The sequence below is a fragment of the Heloderma suspectum genome, chromosome 5 (genome assembly GCF_057233095.1).
Source record: "Heloderma suspectum isolate Gila_16-S chromosome 5, 16-S_ref, whole genome shotgun sequence".
Classification (NCBI taxonomy): Eukaryota; Metazoa; Chordata; class Lepidosauria; order Squamata; family Helodermatidae; genus Heloderma; species Heloderma suspectum.
Genome location: NC_139462.1, coordinates 9,165,079 through 9,181,762, shown reverse-complemented (window position 1 = coordinate 9,181,762; position 16,684 = coordinate 9,165,079). Strand labels below are relative to the sequence as shown.

General features: G+C 46.4%; 1 protein-coding gene across 2 annotated transcripts in view; it reads right to left on the bottom strand.

Moving 5' to 3' along the window:
• Positions 1-1,733: 1,733 nt before the first annotated feature.
• The window catches only part of UBOX5 (U-box domain containing 5), a 30,802-nt gene continuing 15,851 nt past the window's right edge, over positions 1,734-16,684 (bottom strand). The window contains exons 2-6 of one of the 2 annotated variants that reach the window (XM_084855319.1): positions 11,557-11,657; positions 6,749-7,940; positions 5,188-5,349; positions 2,569-2,740; positions 1,734-2,018 (exon numbers count right to left, since the gene is read on the bottom strand). In XM_084855319.1, the coding sequence (XP_084711445.1) occupies positions 1,964-2,018; positions 2,569-2,740; positions 5,188-5,349; positions 6,749-7,940; positions 11,557-11,610 (1,635 nt within the window). In that variant the 5' untranslated portion in view covers positions 11,611-11,657 and the 3' untranslated portion in view covers positions 1,734-1,963. Of the gene's footprint in view, positions 2,019-2,431; positions 2,741-5,187; positions 5,350-6,748; positions 7,941-11,556; positions 11,658-16,684 lie in introns of those variants that run through there. The other variant, XM_084855320.1, reaches the window with a different exon arrangement.

The following is a 16,684-nucleotide window of genomic DNA, read 5'->3' as shown; positions in this document are numbered from 1 at the left end:
TAACGTTCCATACAGCTGTTTGCCATTCTTGGGAGACACCGCAAGGCAAGACAGGCTGATCGTCTTACCCTGTAGGAGGCCGTTTCGTGTGGCCCTATTACAAAAAAACAGGGGTTTGGCTGAAACTGCACGCTAAACATGGAAGAGTCACACAATTCTGTCCTACTGATGTAAAATCCTTTTGGAATAGCCTTCCTCCGCTGGCTGGGAATTATGGGAGTTGTAATCCCAACACATTTGGAAGGCACCAGTTTGGGGAAGCCTGCTTTAGAAGTAAAGATTAGCTTTGTGCAGCTCATACATAAACATTCAGTGGGTGTTGGTGGGGGTGCACACAGGAAGCGGCCTCTTCCCAGGCCAGACTATTTGTCTATATAACCCAGGACTGTTTGCTCTGGTGGGCAGTCTCTCCCCAGGGTCCCAGGACAGAGAAGGAGCTTCCCAACTATCTGCCATCTGATCCTTCTTCCTGGAGGTGCCAGGGATTGCACCTGGGGCTTCCTATATGCAAAGCACATGCTCTACCATTATTAAGCCCTAGTCCCCCCAACTCCCAAGTTACTGCTGCACTCCCCATGAAAACAGCCTTGTCTGGCAGTTGCCGCCACTCACATCTACCACAGCAGTTGTCTGGGTCATTTAAGGAGCATCACCTGCATCCCTCCCATTTAGGAAGGGGGGGGATTCCTCTCAGAAACATCTACATCTCCAACTGTTTGCACAGTGAGAGCCTATTGCTAACAATTATGTGGGTCCAAGAAGTAGGTGCACATGGGGGAAAACCTCTATTTTTACTTATTAGTTTTAAAAGAACCCATGACTGATGGCAGTTACAGTTAGATGGCAGTTACAGTTAGAAAGCGGGTTAATTCAAACCAACCCACACACACATCTCTCATTGCTTTGGCCAGTGGACATGATGCCTGTGAATAATGGGAATTGCAGTACAACACAGCTGGAGGCCACTGGGTTGGGAAAGGCGGATTTACATCTCGCCACCACTCACTCTGTCGCCCTGCCTCTCGTCTTCTGCTTCCCTCATGTGCCTTCCCTGGTGTACGGGCCCTCCTGATCTTGAGCATTGTGAAGTCCTCTCTTGTGGCCACCCCACCTCCTCAGGCCCCCAAGTCACATTTTCCACCTATCCTTCCTTCCTGCTCCTCTCCACCCATTTCCCACCATTAACTGCCACATATGATGTAGACTTCCTGCGAGGTACAAAAAGTGAACACAAAAGTAGCTCATCGTTCACACCGCTGTTTTACAGTATAATCTTGAGTGCAGCCCAAAACAGGCCTTTGAGCTTAACTGTGAATCTTGCCACCTCCCTCATCACACCCCTGCCTAGTAGCCATTTGGGTTCCAGAACGAGAGTGTTAGGTCTGTGTGATGTGATTCATTGGCAACAGGGTTCAATGAGCAACTGGATGAGAGCGTGGGTTTGAGAACAGGGGGAAGAGGGGGATTTAAATAAGGGTAGTGTATATAGGGACACCGTGACTGGCCGCAGGTTCCATGTTTCTGTATATACAGGCATGTGCATAACATAAGCAGCTGTGCACTGTTCACATGATGGCACATACATTTTCCACCTTCGTGTCCATATATGTGAAGTGTCATGTGTGAATCTGCCCTGGAGATTTTAAATCAGAAGCATCTTAGATGAGCTACGTGTGTATCTAATGAAAGGATCTTAACAAGCAGAAAGAAATACAACTGTCATAAGCCGAAAGGAGATCAGCGACTTCTGACCATAATTTTATTAAGGCTTATACATTTTTTTCTGCTAGACAGGAAGACAGCTGACCACCCCTCCTCCCCAGCTGCACAACAGAAATCAAGAGTGACGACAGGTGCATGTGTGTATATATTACACACTAACCTTTTATACAGATTGCACAACTAATGAAAATTGGCACCAGCACTGTTCAAACTTTGCCCAATGCTCCCCTCGCCCAGGTAGTTACTTGGGCTTCAGAAAAGGCAAGCCGTGGGCCTGTTCTTTGTTTTTTGCATGTCTGGAAAAAACAAGGCAGGGAGGATGCCGATAATGGACAGGTGCCATGGCAGGTATCTTCTCCTCAATCATGTACTTTCTTCACCTTAACCAAAAAGCTCTTACTGAATAGATCACATGGATGTGAACTTTTAGCATCCCTCCCCCAAAACAAGAAGCCATCTACGCTTGGGCTGTTTGAAAGGTGGCAAAATAGAGTGTGGTTACATGGATGCCACTTTTGTCTATAAATGAGCTTTTTGGGAAAAAAAATAGAGAAGCATATGGCTTTATTATCCTTTGATCGCTTTAGCTCTGGCACAACTGACAATACTACAGCCCCGTCTATTCTCTCTAAGGGCACCAAGTCCTCTTCAGAACCTCACAAAGTTCCTTTTTGCAAGGTCTATGTAGGATCCTATCCTTGCACGACTCAAAGGAGGGGGAACAGTCGCATCTCCTGCTCCTTGGTCCCCCACAGCTCACTTTTTTTTTGATCACCCAATTCCAGAAAGCGCATCACAAAAAATTGTTAGAAATGGACCCTCATGATGTCATGGGTGGCAACCAACCTTTTACAATTCATACACAGTATCGATAAAGACTTCTGCTTCTCAGCCAAGCAAGAACGACATACAAGGTGGCCGCAAGGGAGCTGGTAAACAGGTTCTGCTTTGAAGTACAAAGAAAAGGTCCGAGAGCAGGAAGAGCATCCTTGGGCGTTGCTGCTGCTCCTGTTATGCTCTGCAGAAAAAACAAAAAGACATACACACAGAGAAGAAATGCATGTGAGAGCCCCACAGCAACAGCTGATTGGCAATACATTTTCGGGGCTGTCCCCCAGTGAAGGAACTCCCTCCCCCTGCAGACTGAAGAGTTGCAAGGCCTACCATTTGGGCTAGCCTTAAAGGCTCAGGACTAAATTGCAAAAGGGTAATGAAATTTCATGGAATAATCATCAATCCATTTTCAACGGGTTTTGTTGTTGCTGTTGCTATTGTTACCTGCCCCAAGCCTCTGTGACTGGGGAGGCTACAAAAACCTAAACATATTCAGTATATCCAGCTCCATGTGCCAAAAATATACAGATTTTGCACCAAAAAGAGAATCAGTATTCAAATTATAAATAATCAAACAAATCAAAGGGGTGTTTCCTTACAGAATTCGAGGAGCACCATTTTCTGGTTTCCTACTTTTAAAGAGACTCTCAAACATACAAACGATGCTTAAGAGCTACAAACCCTTACTTTATTGCAAGAATTTGACAAATCTACAGAAATAAATAAGTGAATATGAATTAATGAGGAATAGTTGAAAGAGCTGGGCTTGTTTAGCCTGGAGAAGATTAAGGGGAGACATGACAGTAATCCTCAAATATCTGAAAGGCTGCCAGGCAGAAGATGGAGCAGACTGGTTCTCCGTAGCTTCCACAGGTAGGACTAGAACCCAAAGATGCAAACTGCAGGGAAGCAGCCTCAGGGTCATCTTAGACTCCCAGCTGTCCATGGAGGCTCAGGTCTCAGCTGTGAGCCGGGAAGCGCTGTACCAACTCCATCTGATAGGGCGGCTGTGCCCCTACCTCCATAACCATCTGCTCCGATCAATAGTTCATGCCCTGGTCTCCTCTTGACTAGACTTTTGTTATACGCTCTATCTGGGGTTACCCTTGAAGACAGTTCAGAAGTTGAAGCTGGTGCAGAACGTGGCATCCTGCCTGATTAAAGGCAGCTGTTGGTGAGATCACATCACTCCAGTGCTGAAGGAATTGCGCTGGTTACCGGTTGTTTTCCAGGCCCAATTCAAGGTGTTGGTATCGACCTTTAAACCTTATACGGTTGTGGCCCAGTCTGTCTTAAGGAGCACCTCCAGCAACACCAGGGATGCTGTTCAAAGAGATCGGCCTTGGAAGGCCTTCTTTCTGTCCCATCAGCCAGGACAGCTAGGCTGGTGAAGACAACAGAGAGGGCCTTTTCTGTGGTGGCCCCCACTTTGTGGAATTCCCTCCCTAGTGACTTCTGCCATGCCCCCTCTTTGATGAGCTTCTGCCAGGCTTTGAAAACCTGGCTGTTCAGGTGGGCATTTGGGGTGGGTTAGGGTTTTTAGAGCAATGTTGTTTTGTTTAGTTGATTATGTTGTATTTTGTGTTGTTATTTGTATTGTATGCCGCCTAGAGTGGCTGGGTAGCCACCCAGATGGGTGGCTAATAAAACTAATAAATAAATAAATATAATTTCAGCTAACTATTCGGAGAACCTTCCTAACAATGAGAGCTGTTCAGCAGTGGATCAGACTGCCTTGGGAAGTGGTAGGTTCTCCTTCACTGGAGGTATTTAAGCAGAGGCTGCATGGCCATTTGTCAGGGATGCTGTAGCTGCAGCCTGCAGTGCAGAGCCTGCATTGAGCAGGGGGTTGGATTAGATGATCTCTGTGGTCCTATGATTCTAATGCCTTTGCAACAACAAAATAGTAGTACTGGACTTCAATTAGGTTCCTGTATCTAGACTTAGGTCACTTTCTTTTACCTTGATATACTTAAAAAACATGAGAACACACACTGAAGATGAGACTCATACCCCTCTCTTGTATGTGGCAAGGTGCCGCAGAAAACAGTGCAATACATCTGTCTTCTAGCTGTGCCAAATTGGCAGGGTGCATATGTGCGAGTGGGTACATGCACACGTTTAACGTGGCTACTGAATGGAAAAAGTACAGTGCCTCCTCTAATGGCCCTCTTATATGGCTTCTCATCACTGCTGGAAACAGGATGCTGTACTGAAGGCGCTTTGTTTTGATCCAGTAGGCTTGAAGTAAGGAAGGCTATCAGGCCACTGCATGACAACAGTGAGGCATTCAGTTGTGCTTGGAAACTTGGAGTGGTGGGGTGGGGTGGAAAAAGAAGACCTACATTAGGCTGCTGTGTGGTTTGGGACTCTTCCCAGAACTATCACACAACAGGCCTTCAGAACATTTTACAAACATGCAACATGAAGCGAGCATCTTGAAGACGTGCGCCTGAAAACAGCCACGTTAGAAGTTGCCTTATTGGGCTTTTCAAGATTCTAGTTCTCAGAGTGCCAGGTGGTCTAGGGAACTGTCCACCTCCCCCAGCCTGTTTCCCAGCCTCTTTCAGAAATGGGAAAGCCAAGCATGATCACCCCGACCAACCCCTCCTCAACGGCATGCCTTTTTACCATGTGCGCTGCTTGCATTCCACAGGCTGCTAGAGCCGCCGCCGCCGTGGGGCTGTTGCTGACCTTTTGTCAAGCTAGCTGTGAACAACGGCATATTGCTGAGTGCAGAGTTCAGGGCGCTATCCAAGCTTTCCGAAAGCCTCTGTTCGTGAGAAACCAGATCTGCAAGGAGAGGTGCAAAAATCTAGAAACAGACATTCTGGTTTTATAACGGGATCAAGCAACAAGTCAACTGGCAAGTCGGTCTTTTGGGTGAGTTACAAAATCAGCCAATTTATTTTAAAGGAACCAACACCTGCCATCCCTTCTCCCTAATAGCGTCATTAGATTTGTGTTGTTCAGTGCCAGTGGTCAATCCCAAACAGACCTACAAATGTCAGAGCTGCCTCCCTGGATCAGGTGAAGGGTCCTGCTTGTCTAGCACTCAGCTTCCACCAGCAGCCAGCCAGGGTATAAATACCAGCATCTGGTAGTCAGAGATACATTGCCTCTGAACATGGAGACTCCATTTGAGTTAGCATGGCTACCAACATTGATACACCCACCCTCCAGTCATCAATACTGTGGATCAGAGGCAGTCCTAAACGAGGGGGGCAGAACCTCTTTCAGCCCGAGGGCTGAATTCCATTTCAGAGAAGTTCTCAGGGGGCACATGGCTGAATAAAAAGGACGACAGACATTTGTTCTCGGAATTCATGTTATTTTGGCAAAGACTGGGGTGGTAAAGGGGGATGAAGGAGGGAGTGTGTGAAATGACACACGAAAACATGGAGACTGGTGACAGAAACTGTGCGTGGAACAAGGCACTTCCACCTCTGGGCCATTAGAGTATCTACCCATTCAGCTTGCGTTGCCCAGTTTTTCTCAATAACCATGAGATCTAGAGACCCTCTTTTAGAGAAGTTCTCAGAACACCACGATCAGAACCCAAGTCCAGATGCTATGTTGCCCAATGCAGACAGGCAGAATGAATAGTCCTGCAAACATCAAGCATTTCACCAAAAGGAAGAAAGAAAAGAAAATGAGGCAAAGAGTAATGGCGATGTAGAATTAACCAACGTAAGAATGTAGTGGAAAGAGAGCAAGGACCAATCCAAATGGGAAACAGCTGCATGAAATGAGGACAGGACACATTTACACACAACCCATCTTGTGGTGCCAGCGACGGAGTTATAACTGCCAGCTCACCACCCACCCCCATAAACTCCACAAAGCGTCACATGGATCTGGACAACCAATAATGAGAGGGGAAGCGAGGCCACCCCACGAGCCCTGCTGAGAGGCTACTTGATTTTTTCCTCCCCCCTCACATTCCTTTTTCCTTGCGTGTCGTGTCTTTTTAGATTGTAAGCCTGCAGGCAGGGACTGCCTTGCTCTTACTGACTGTGTGTAAGCTGCTCCAGGAGCCTTTTTGGCCGAGAAGCAGCATAAAAATACTTTCAATAAAATAAACAATCTGCAGAAGGTTTTAAGCATTGAGAAGAAACTGCACTCGCAATTCATGTTGTGGGCCAATGGGGCAGGACTCCTCCTGCAAGAGAGAACAGAGGGGCCAGGGTACCTGTTGAGCAGTCCATTTGGAAGGAGTTTGAATCACACTCCATTTTCATTTTTTTAGCACGGGACTCCAAGGCAGACGTGACTACAAAGTCTGTTGTAGAAAAATGGAAAGGCTCCATGTTGTGGTGGCCGCCCGGGTTCTGTTCCACAAGGTCTATTTTCCTTTTGAGAGAAGACATGGCTATAGAAGAGGCGACCACCGTCCCCGAGGCCTGAGCCCTCCCCAGGAGATTAGTGCCAGGAATGCTGTGCTGGAGCAGGAAGTGGTCTATTCTTGCCTTGAGAGAGGGGTGGGGAAGGGGCTGTGCGTGCTGGCTGAAAGCCACCCCAGTGAAGGGGTCACTGGGCACTCGCCCCCAAGATGCCTCGCTCCGGTTGCACTTCTCCAGGGTGCCTTGGTCGATCACCTTGCCGGAAGGCAGCAGCATGGGGAGAGTCATTACCTCCAGAGTGATCGGGTCCAAGAACTCCTCCGGGATGTCCTGAATGGCATCCATCAGCTTGTGCTCCTGGCTGTCAGAGTTGCCAAAGGGCACCATGTCGCTCTCCATGGGCGACGGGAGGCTGGCGGCCTGCCCTCCAAAGCCTTGTGCCAAGGATTCCGAGGCAACCCGGAGCACGTTGTCGACCACCTCGTGAGAACAGGCTTTGGCTGGCTGGCCCCAAACCTCCACTTTCTTAATGCAAGGGAGACCACCACCTGCCACATGGGTGATGCAAATTCTCAAGTGTGACACGCTGCTCAAGGACGTTGGGCCTTTGTTCCACAGGTCCAGAGATGCGGAGCCAGAAAAAGAGAAGAGAGTGTCCGTCTGGTGATGGAAAGGGGGCCGCGGCTTAAAGCCTCGGTGGCTGAATGTCACTTTGCTTTGATTCTTCAGCACAGCTTTGCCTACCAGTGTGAAAATCTCTTTGTCCAAGGCAAGCTGACCGGCTAGACCTGAGAAGGAAGACTCCAGGCTGCTCCAAGAGGCTTTCCCAGACGAGGTAGATGTGCAAATATCCAGGCCAGTGATATTGTGACAGCCCCCTGAGGAGATGTCTATATTAATCCGACAAATTTCTACGTTGAAGGGGAAAGAAAGAGTCACATGGACTGGGGGCTTGATGAAATATTCACAGCGGAAACCACGATTTCTCTTGGCAAGGTCTTCTGAGATCAGGTTTTCTACTTCATATCCATCAGCGGAGATCTACAGTTCAAACAAAAAAGGATTCTGAAAACATTTTCAACTGTCTTCGTATGTCATTGTAACACAGTGAGCAGAATTCTTTAACTCAACCATCAAGGGCAAGCCCCAGTCACAATTAAAACGCTTAGGCTGCAATCCTATACCCACTTTCCTGGGGCTAAGTTCCATTGAACTCAGGGGCACTTACTTCTGAGTAGACATGTATAGGATTGCACTCTTAAACTTGCATGTTTAAAATTCTCCCATCGAGGTAACTGGGAATTAAGCCCGTAACTTTGGTTGAACCAAGCCCCTACTTTCTCCATATATACGTGAGTAATTAATCAAAACAAAGAGTCACATTTTCCACCCATGGTTCCAATGTTTAGTTGGGACTGCCCTGTCTGCTCTATCACCACGCCATGTCAGCAGGAAGATTTACAAGTTTCTTTTGTACCCTGAAAAGAAAGGCTAGCCTGGAGTTGGACAATCCACTACCAACACTGCTCTTGAAGTCACGTAGGCCATATTGACTAAAGAAGGTCTCCAGACAGCAAATGCCTTTGCACTGCAATGCCTCTCTTCCCACACAGAGGTGCACCTACCTGATGTGCAGCTCAGCCATAGCATGGAGGAAGTTACACATAGGTGAATAATAGCTGACTTCACAAGAACCTACACAAAGTCACCGTAGGAGAAGGAAGACAGGCAGGCTGCCCTTACAGTGGCAAGAAAAAGTTTGTGAACCCCTTAGGATTATCACATATTTCTAACCTAAAATGTTATTAGACCCCATAATCGTAGATAAAGAACAACAGATAACCTGAGTAAAGAAACAACACACAAACATGCTTTTTCAACATTTATGTATCCACAACTGATTCAACATTTAATATCCATGTGTGAAAAAGTATGTGAACCTTTAGATTCAGTACCTGGTGGCACCCCCTTGAGCAGCAATGACTTCAAGTAAGCATTTCCTATAACTGTTGTTCAGTCTCTCACATTGGTTTTGAGGAATTTTGGCCTATTCCTCCTTGCAGAACTCTTTCAACTTAGTGATATTTGAGGACTTCCTTGCTCGCTTCAGGTCCTGCCACAACATTTCGATGGGGTTTCGGCCTGGACTTTGACTAGGCTATTCTAAAACATGGCATTTCTTCTTCCACAGCCTCTTTTGTAGATCTGCTTGTATGTTTAGGACCATTGTCTTGTTTCATGACCCATTTTCGGTTCAGCTTCAGCTCAGGGACAGACAGCCTGACATTCTCCTCTAGAATCTTCTGATACACTGCAGAATTCATGGTTGTGTCAATGATGGCAAGCCTTCCAGGTCCTGGGGCAGCAAAGCAGGACCAAACCATCACATTCCCACTACCATGCTTGACAGTTAGGATGAGGTTCTTCTGTTTGAACTCAGTGTTTGTTTTTCACCAAACATAACATTTCTCATTGAGGCCAAAAAAATTCTGCCTTTGACTTGTCTGTTCAGAGAACATTGTTCTAGAAGTCTTGAGGATCATCTATGTGATCTTTAGCGAACTTCAGGGGGGCAGCAATGTTGTTTTTAGAGAGCAGTGGTCTCTTCCTGGCCATCCTCCCACTAACACCATTCTTGTTCAGTCATGGACACTCACGTTAGCCAAGGTGAGAGTGGCCTGCAGACCCTTGGATGTTACTCTGGGGTTCTTTTTGACTTTCTTGATGTTGCATTGGTTTGTTCTTGGAGAGATTTTGGTAGGACGACCACTCCTGGGTAGAGTGAATGTGGACTTCAACCATCTCCATTTGCAGACTATCTGTCTGACAGTGGATTGGTGGAGCCCCAAATCCTTAGAAATGGTTTTGTAACCCTTTCTAGACTGATGAGCAGCAATAACTGCTTTTCTGAGGTCCTCAGTGATGTCTTTTGATCATGGCATGATGTGTTTCCACACAACTGTATAGTGAAGACCAGACTCAGGTTTCTGATCCTTTTATAGGATGGGGCCTTCCAAACTCACCCCTGAAGATCTACCTAATTGCTTAAACACCGGATTCTAATTATTCCCTTTAATTGAACTGACGCAACAAGAGGTTCGCTTACAACAAGAGGTTCGCACATACTCTGACTCTTAAGTACTCATTGTTTGCCTAAGTTATACATTGTTTTATTTCACAAGACATGGGACTGGTTAATATAAACCCTATTGGATTTTTAGAAAAAGACTGGATTTGACTCACAAAGGCTATCATGGTAAAACTATGGAATTTTTGTAATTATCATTAGGGTTCACAAACTTTTTCCCACCACTGTAGAAACATTCCTTAATAACCTGAGGCTCCTCTCTGAACCCCTTACCCTCTCCCTGTAACAATGAAGAAATCTGCTTTTTAAAAAGGGGGAGAGGAAAGCTAATAGTGGAGGTTCCCTCACTTCTGCAGGTGCTACCAGAATCTGTAGTGAAACTTGTAATCAGGGCTGTGTATATTTTGCATGTAGAGTTCAACATCCTGAGAATCTGGGCAGGGATGTGTGTGTGAAGCAAGTTTCTACTCCTTAAAAGACTTTCTTGAAAAGATGCACGAGGAAAAGTGAAGTGGCAGAGGAGCCCTGCTGGACTAGACCAAAGTTCAGCACCCTGCTTCCCAGAGTGGTCAACCAGACACTAGCAGGAAGCCCAAAAGCAGTGCTCAAAGGCAATAGCTCTCTCCCACAATTGCTTCCCACCAACTGGTATTCAGAGGAAGATTACTTCTAAACCTGCAAGTTCTTTTTCACAATCATGGCCAATAGCCATTTCTAGAACTTCCTCCATAAATTTCTTTAAGCCCCTTCTGAAGTCACGGCAGTGGACTCCACGCTAATTATGGAAGCATATTCCATGTTTATCATTTGCTGATGTGGAAAGAGATTCCACTAGTGTAGCAAGACCATGCACAAGGTTTCCCAGATGCCCAGTAAATTTTATTAACTGGCAAAGCTGCCTTTCCACTGTGGGGAGTTTTGGTTATTCCTTTAGTACCAGAACACCTGCCTGTGAGGGAGCCACTGGCCACCTGCAAGGTAGGAAGACTGTTGCTCTGTCATGCAAGCACTTTGGTTTCTGATCTTCATTATGATGCTACCACTCTCCCATTAGGGGTGGGAGAACCAAAGTTGCACTGTTTTAGCCTCACCGAGCAATGACCGCTGGGTCCATTTCTCTTCAGCCTTTTGCTCAGCTATTGATGATTGAAAAAACAAAACCAGATTATTTAGGGGGGGCTGTCTGGTCAAAATTCCAGGCCAAAGGTTGGAATGCCTGACCAGTCCTAAACAGGCCAATTAGCAAACCTAGTCTGCTTTGCAGTTGCACCTCTGCAGTGCAGAGTTACAAAATCCAGTCGCCTGCTGCTTTTCTGAGGGAGGTTGCACCATGCAAATAAGTTGCTGGGAGAAGTTGCCGGATGCCGCTCCATGGGTGCCATTAGCCATATTTCTCAGAAAGGACTGGCATGAGCAGCAGGGAGCCCTCATACATAAGCATTGCCGATTTAGTTCTGCAATGAGCTCTTGAGTCAAAGAGCCCCTCGGTCCCTGGAACAGTGACTCCTCTGACCCAGAGTTGCTGCTCTGAGCCGGTCTCCTGTGCTATTTTTACCCCAGACAAAATACCTTGTTGCAGTGAATTCTTGGCTTGAATTGTGGAAGGCAGGCGTTGATCACCATCTTTATGGCTTGAGGTGAAAATCAGCTTCCCAATCTTCACTTTCGCTCTAAAACGAACACATACAGAAGGTGTCTTTAAAAAAATTGCATGGAACAAATTGTGAGCGAATAAAAACCGTAAGAACAGCCCTGCTGGATCAGACCAAAGGCCTATCTAGTCCAGGATTCTGTTCACACAGTGGCCAGTCAGCTGCCCTGGGAGAAGCCCACAAGCAGGAAATGAGTGCAATAGGACCCACCCATGTTTCCCAGCTGCTGGTATGAGAGGCAAACTGCCTTTGATACTGGAGGTAATATATAGCCCCCATGACTAGTAGCCACTGATAGCCTTCTCCTCCATGAATTGTCTTACCCCCTTTTAAAGCCATCCAAATTGGTGGCCATCACTACATTTTGGGGTAGTGAATTCCACAGTTTGATTATGCGCTGTGTGAAGAAAGAAGGCCTTCCTTTGGTCTGTCCTGAATCTCCCAACATTCAGCTTCATGGGATGGCTCCTGGTTGTAGTATTAGGAAAAACGGAGAAAAACTTCTCTGTATTCACTTTTTCCACACCATGCATAATTTTGTACACGTCTTATCATGTCCTGCCCCCTCCTTACTCACCTTTTTTCCAAGCTAAAGAATCTCAAACATTGCAATGTTGCTTGAGTCTCAGTCATTTTGGTTGCCCTTTTCTGCACTTTTCCAGTTCTACAATCTCCTTTTTGAGGTGCCGCAGGGAGGGACTTAGGATACTGGCAATTTTCAATTTCTTTCCCCACCATGCAATTTGCCTTTGAATGACTGAATCCCATGTTCAAGTCCTACAAAGAGTTCACTTGGTTGTTGTAACAACGGCATCTCCATTTCTATGGCCTTGTTCAGTCTAAATGCTTAACAAGCATGCTTCAAAGCCTTTTCTGTTCTTACTGAGAGCAGCCTTGGAAGTAGAAGGGAAGAATTCTGCCTGAATCCCCTTTAAGGAGGAATCCATACTCCTACTTGGAGAAAGGCATCCTTCATCAGTTTCCTTCTCTGTCCAGAACGAAAGAACAGACATGTCCAGCCCAGAAAGCAGAGGCTCACAAGGCTTCACTGGACATGATCCTACTTGTAGAGAAGTGCAGGGAACGTCCTTCTGTAAAGGCCCACAAACAGGATCACAGAAGGTCTGCAACGGCTCTTTCTGGCGACTTTCCGCCTGCTTGCCCCATGTTGCCAAGTGCACAAACCCATTATTTCTGAGCAGTGACACAGCCATGGAGTGAAAGGAACCATTTCAGACTCAAACTGGCAAAGAGTTGCCTCCATTCCAAGAGTTCAGAAGCTGCAAATTCTGTCTGGGTGACAAGGATGCAGTATCTGGCGGAGTCTTTTGTCTCCCTTAATTGCCAGCATCTTGTCATTCCTCCCTTATATTACTTGCTAAAAGGTTAAATATATCCCAGGCTCCTGCCATGCGAGTGCCTGGCTGGGAATGCATTCAACCTTTACACTAATGTAAGATCTCTCCCAGCTTCCATCAAGGCCAGGAGGGAAGGAGTCACAGAACCATCTCCTGGCAGCTGGCACCTTTTAAAACATTGACAAGAAACTGGGAAGTGAGAACACAGCTTGTGTCTGTATTGTAATTGTTAAACTCCAAAACAGGAATATCAGGTAGAGTTAGAAGCCAGTTTTAGGAACTTTTACCTCAAGGAACCCTCATTTTTGTTGCAAGAAGGGATCTTGCTGCTATCACGCTCTTTGTATTCCTGAAGAGCTCCCTTGTTCAAATGCTTTGCACACCAGCCACATAGATTAAGGATGTATATTTTTGGTGACTCACCTCTGTCCTCCTCTCAGTTGGTCAATTGCTCTTTCTTGCCCTTATATTTTGCTAAGGTTTTACTCTATCATTTAGAATTTTGTTGGCTAAGTGCTCATAAGCACTGAATACCTCTGAAAACGCTGCCAGGTTGTCCTTTCCTCGCATTCCTTCACCTGCAGTGACTCACTCAGTTTTCGTTGTACCTAAATATGTCTACCCGCACCCCTACCCCCATTTGCAGTATCTCTACCCTGACGTAGGCCCTACAACTTTCCTACCCACATTCCTTCAGGATTCACTGTCTCCTTCTCCCCCAGCCCCAACAGTTCTCTCTCCTGCGCCCACATCTCTTTGCAGCAATTTCCAATCTTTTTGCACCCAATCCCTGCTTCAACATCCCTACCCATATCTCCAACAGAAGAAAACCACCACCGCGAACTCTGATTGGACCCCATGCCTGTCTGTCTCTTATTTCCCCCCTTTCGATATTAAGCTACATACACAAGCTCATAAATATTTTTCCTATGTTTTTAAAGCCATTGTATATATATCTGCAAGGATTGTCAGCATCCAAGGCATTTTGGGCTTGCATTTAACCCTGTAAATGCCAGTTCTCATTTGACAGCTAAAATGAACTGTTTCACTGCATGTGCCTTAATGCTAATCAATAAATGTTGCTATTTCTTTTGGAAATTGCCTCTGGCTTGTTTATACCTCTAATGTCATAAATTACTCGATTTGAGCGATATGCAACAGCTAGCATTAGTCATTAAATAGGCCAAGGTCAAGAAGCAAAGAGTATCAGTCCAAAGCCAAGGGGGGAACAAGAAGATATAGGGACATGTTGAAGAATAGTTGGAGTCGTTCTGGTTTTGAGAATAATCAGAGTCAGGTCCAGGAGCTGGCAGGAACGTTTTCTGCTATGGATGAGCATCAACTGCTTCTAGCACCTGAACTGGGTTTGGGGCTTGTCTTTTATACCATCATCCCTAAACAGCATGACCATGCCAGTCAGGAGAGACCAAGCCCTCCCCAGAGGTCTCCACAAATCTTGTGGCTACTATTATTTGCGGTTGCCACCAATACTGTGCATGTGGAAGTCTGAGGGGAGATGTCTCCAAGGCCTAGTGTGACGTCTAAGAGTGACCTTTCCCTCTCCTTTGGGTCCCCTCAAGATGTGGAGAGCCCTGTGTGTGATTAGTACAGTCAGGGCCAGAAATATTGGAACAAGGATAACTGTTGTGGCAGTTGGCCTCTGTATACCACCACATTGAAGTTGAAAGGAAACACACCCAGATGGGAGCGAAGTTGGGACTTTCAGCTGTAATTCAAGGGGTTTGACATAAGTGGGGCACTAACCATTCAGGAAGGACAGCCAGTGGCACACACACACACCCATCCTTGGTGGCTCATAAGTGATGGAACGAATGGCTGACAAGCAGCTGCATGGCCAGGTGTGGCCTGTTTCCTGGGTACCCCATGACCAATCAAGCAGATAAAAGGCCTGGAGGTGGTTCTGAGTGTTGCATTTGCATTTGGTAGATGTTCACTGCAACTCCCAACATGAGGTCCAAGGAGGTGTCCATGCGAGTGAAGGAGGCCATCATTAGGCTGAGGAAATCAAGTAAACCCATCAGAGAGATAGCAAAAACATTGGGAGTGGCCAATACAACAGTTTGGAACACCTCGAGAAAGAAGCAATTAACTGGCAAGCTCAGCAACAGCAAAAGGCCTGGAAGACCATGGAAGACAACTAAAGTGGATGACCGCAGAATTCTGCTCATGGTGAAGAGGAACCCTTTCACAACATCTAGCCAGGTCAAGAATGCTCTTGCGGAAGTAGGCATGTCACTGTCAACATCTACAGTCAAGAGACGGCTTTATGAATGTAAATGCAGAGGCTTCACAACAAGGTGCAAACCACTGGTAACACTCAAGAACCGAAAGGCCAGATTAGCCTTTGCCAGCAAACACCGAAAAAAGCCTGCCCAGTTCTGGAATAAGATTCTTTGGCCGATGAAACCAAGATTATCTTGTACCAGAATGATGGGAAGACAAAAGTATGGAGAAGGAAAGGAACAGCTCATGATCCAAAGCATACCACATCATCTGTCAAACATGGTGGAGGCAGTGTTATGGCATGGGCATGTATGGCTGCCAATGGAACTGGGCCACTGGTGTTTATTGATGACCTGACTGCTGATAAAAGCAGCAGGATGAATTCTGAAGTGTATAGGGCTATACTTTCTGCTCAGATTCAGCCGAATGCTGCCAAACTGATAGGACACCGCTTCATATTGCAGATGGATAATGACCCAAAACATACAGCAAAAGCTTCTCCAGGCAAAGAAGTGGGAGAGCCAGTGTAGTGTAGTGGTGAGAGTGACGGACTGGGAGCTGGGAGATCCGGGTTCTAGTCCCCACTTGGCCATGGAAGCTCACTGGGTGACTTTGGGCCAGTCACAGACTCTCAGCCCAACCTACCTCACAGGGTTGTTGTTGTGAGGATACAACAGAGAGGAGGAGGATAATGTAAGCCGCCTTGGGTTCCTTGCAAGAGGAATAAAGGCGGGATATAAATGCAATCATAAATAAATGAATGAATGAATGAATGTTCTTCAATGGCCAAGTCAGTCACCTGATCTCAACCCACTAGAGCATGCTTTTCACTTATTGAAGACAAGACTAAAGGCAGAAAGACCCACAAACAAGCAGCAGCTGAAGGCAGCTGCAGTACAGGCGTGGCAACGCATCTTGAGGGAGGAAACTCAGCATTTGGTCTTGTCCGTGGGTTCCAGACTTCAGGCAGTCATTGACTGCAAAGGATTTTCATCCAGGTATTAAAGGCAATCCTTAAGTTTGAAATGATGTTGGTTTGTTCCATTACCTATGAGCCACCAACGATGGGTGTGTGTGTATGCCACTGGCTGTCCTTCCTGAATGGTTAGTGGCCCACTTTTGTCAAACCCCTTGAATTACAGCTGAAAGTCCTGATTTCGCTCCCATCTGGGTGTGTTTCCTTTCAACTTCAATGTGGTGGTGTACAGAGGCCAACTGCCAAAACAGTTATCCTTGTTCCAATATTTCTGGCCCTGACTGTATATAGGAGATTGTGTTACAACTCCTAGGAACAACTCCTAGGCAAGAAAGTGATGCCGTTAAAAAAAAATCTAAGCATTTAAAAAAACTCAAACATGACTCTGTTCGTAACAGTTCAGGGTTGGGGAACACAGCCTGCGGGCTACTTCCCCCTCCCCCAGACCCCACCAGCTCCTCAGATCT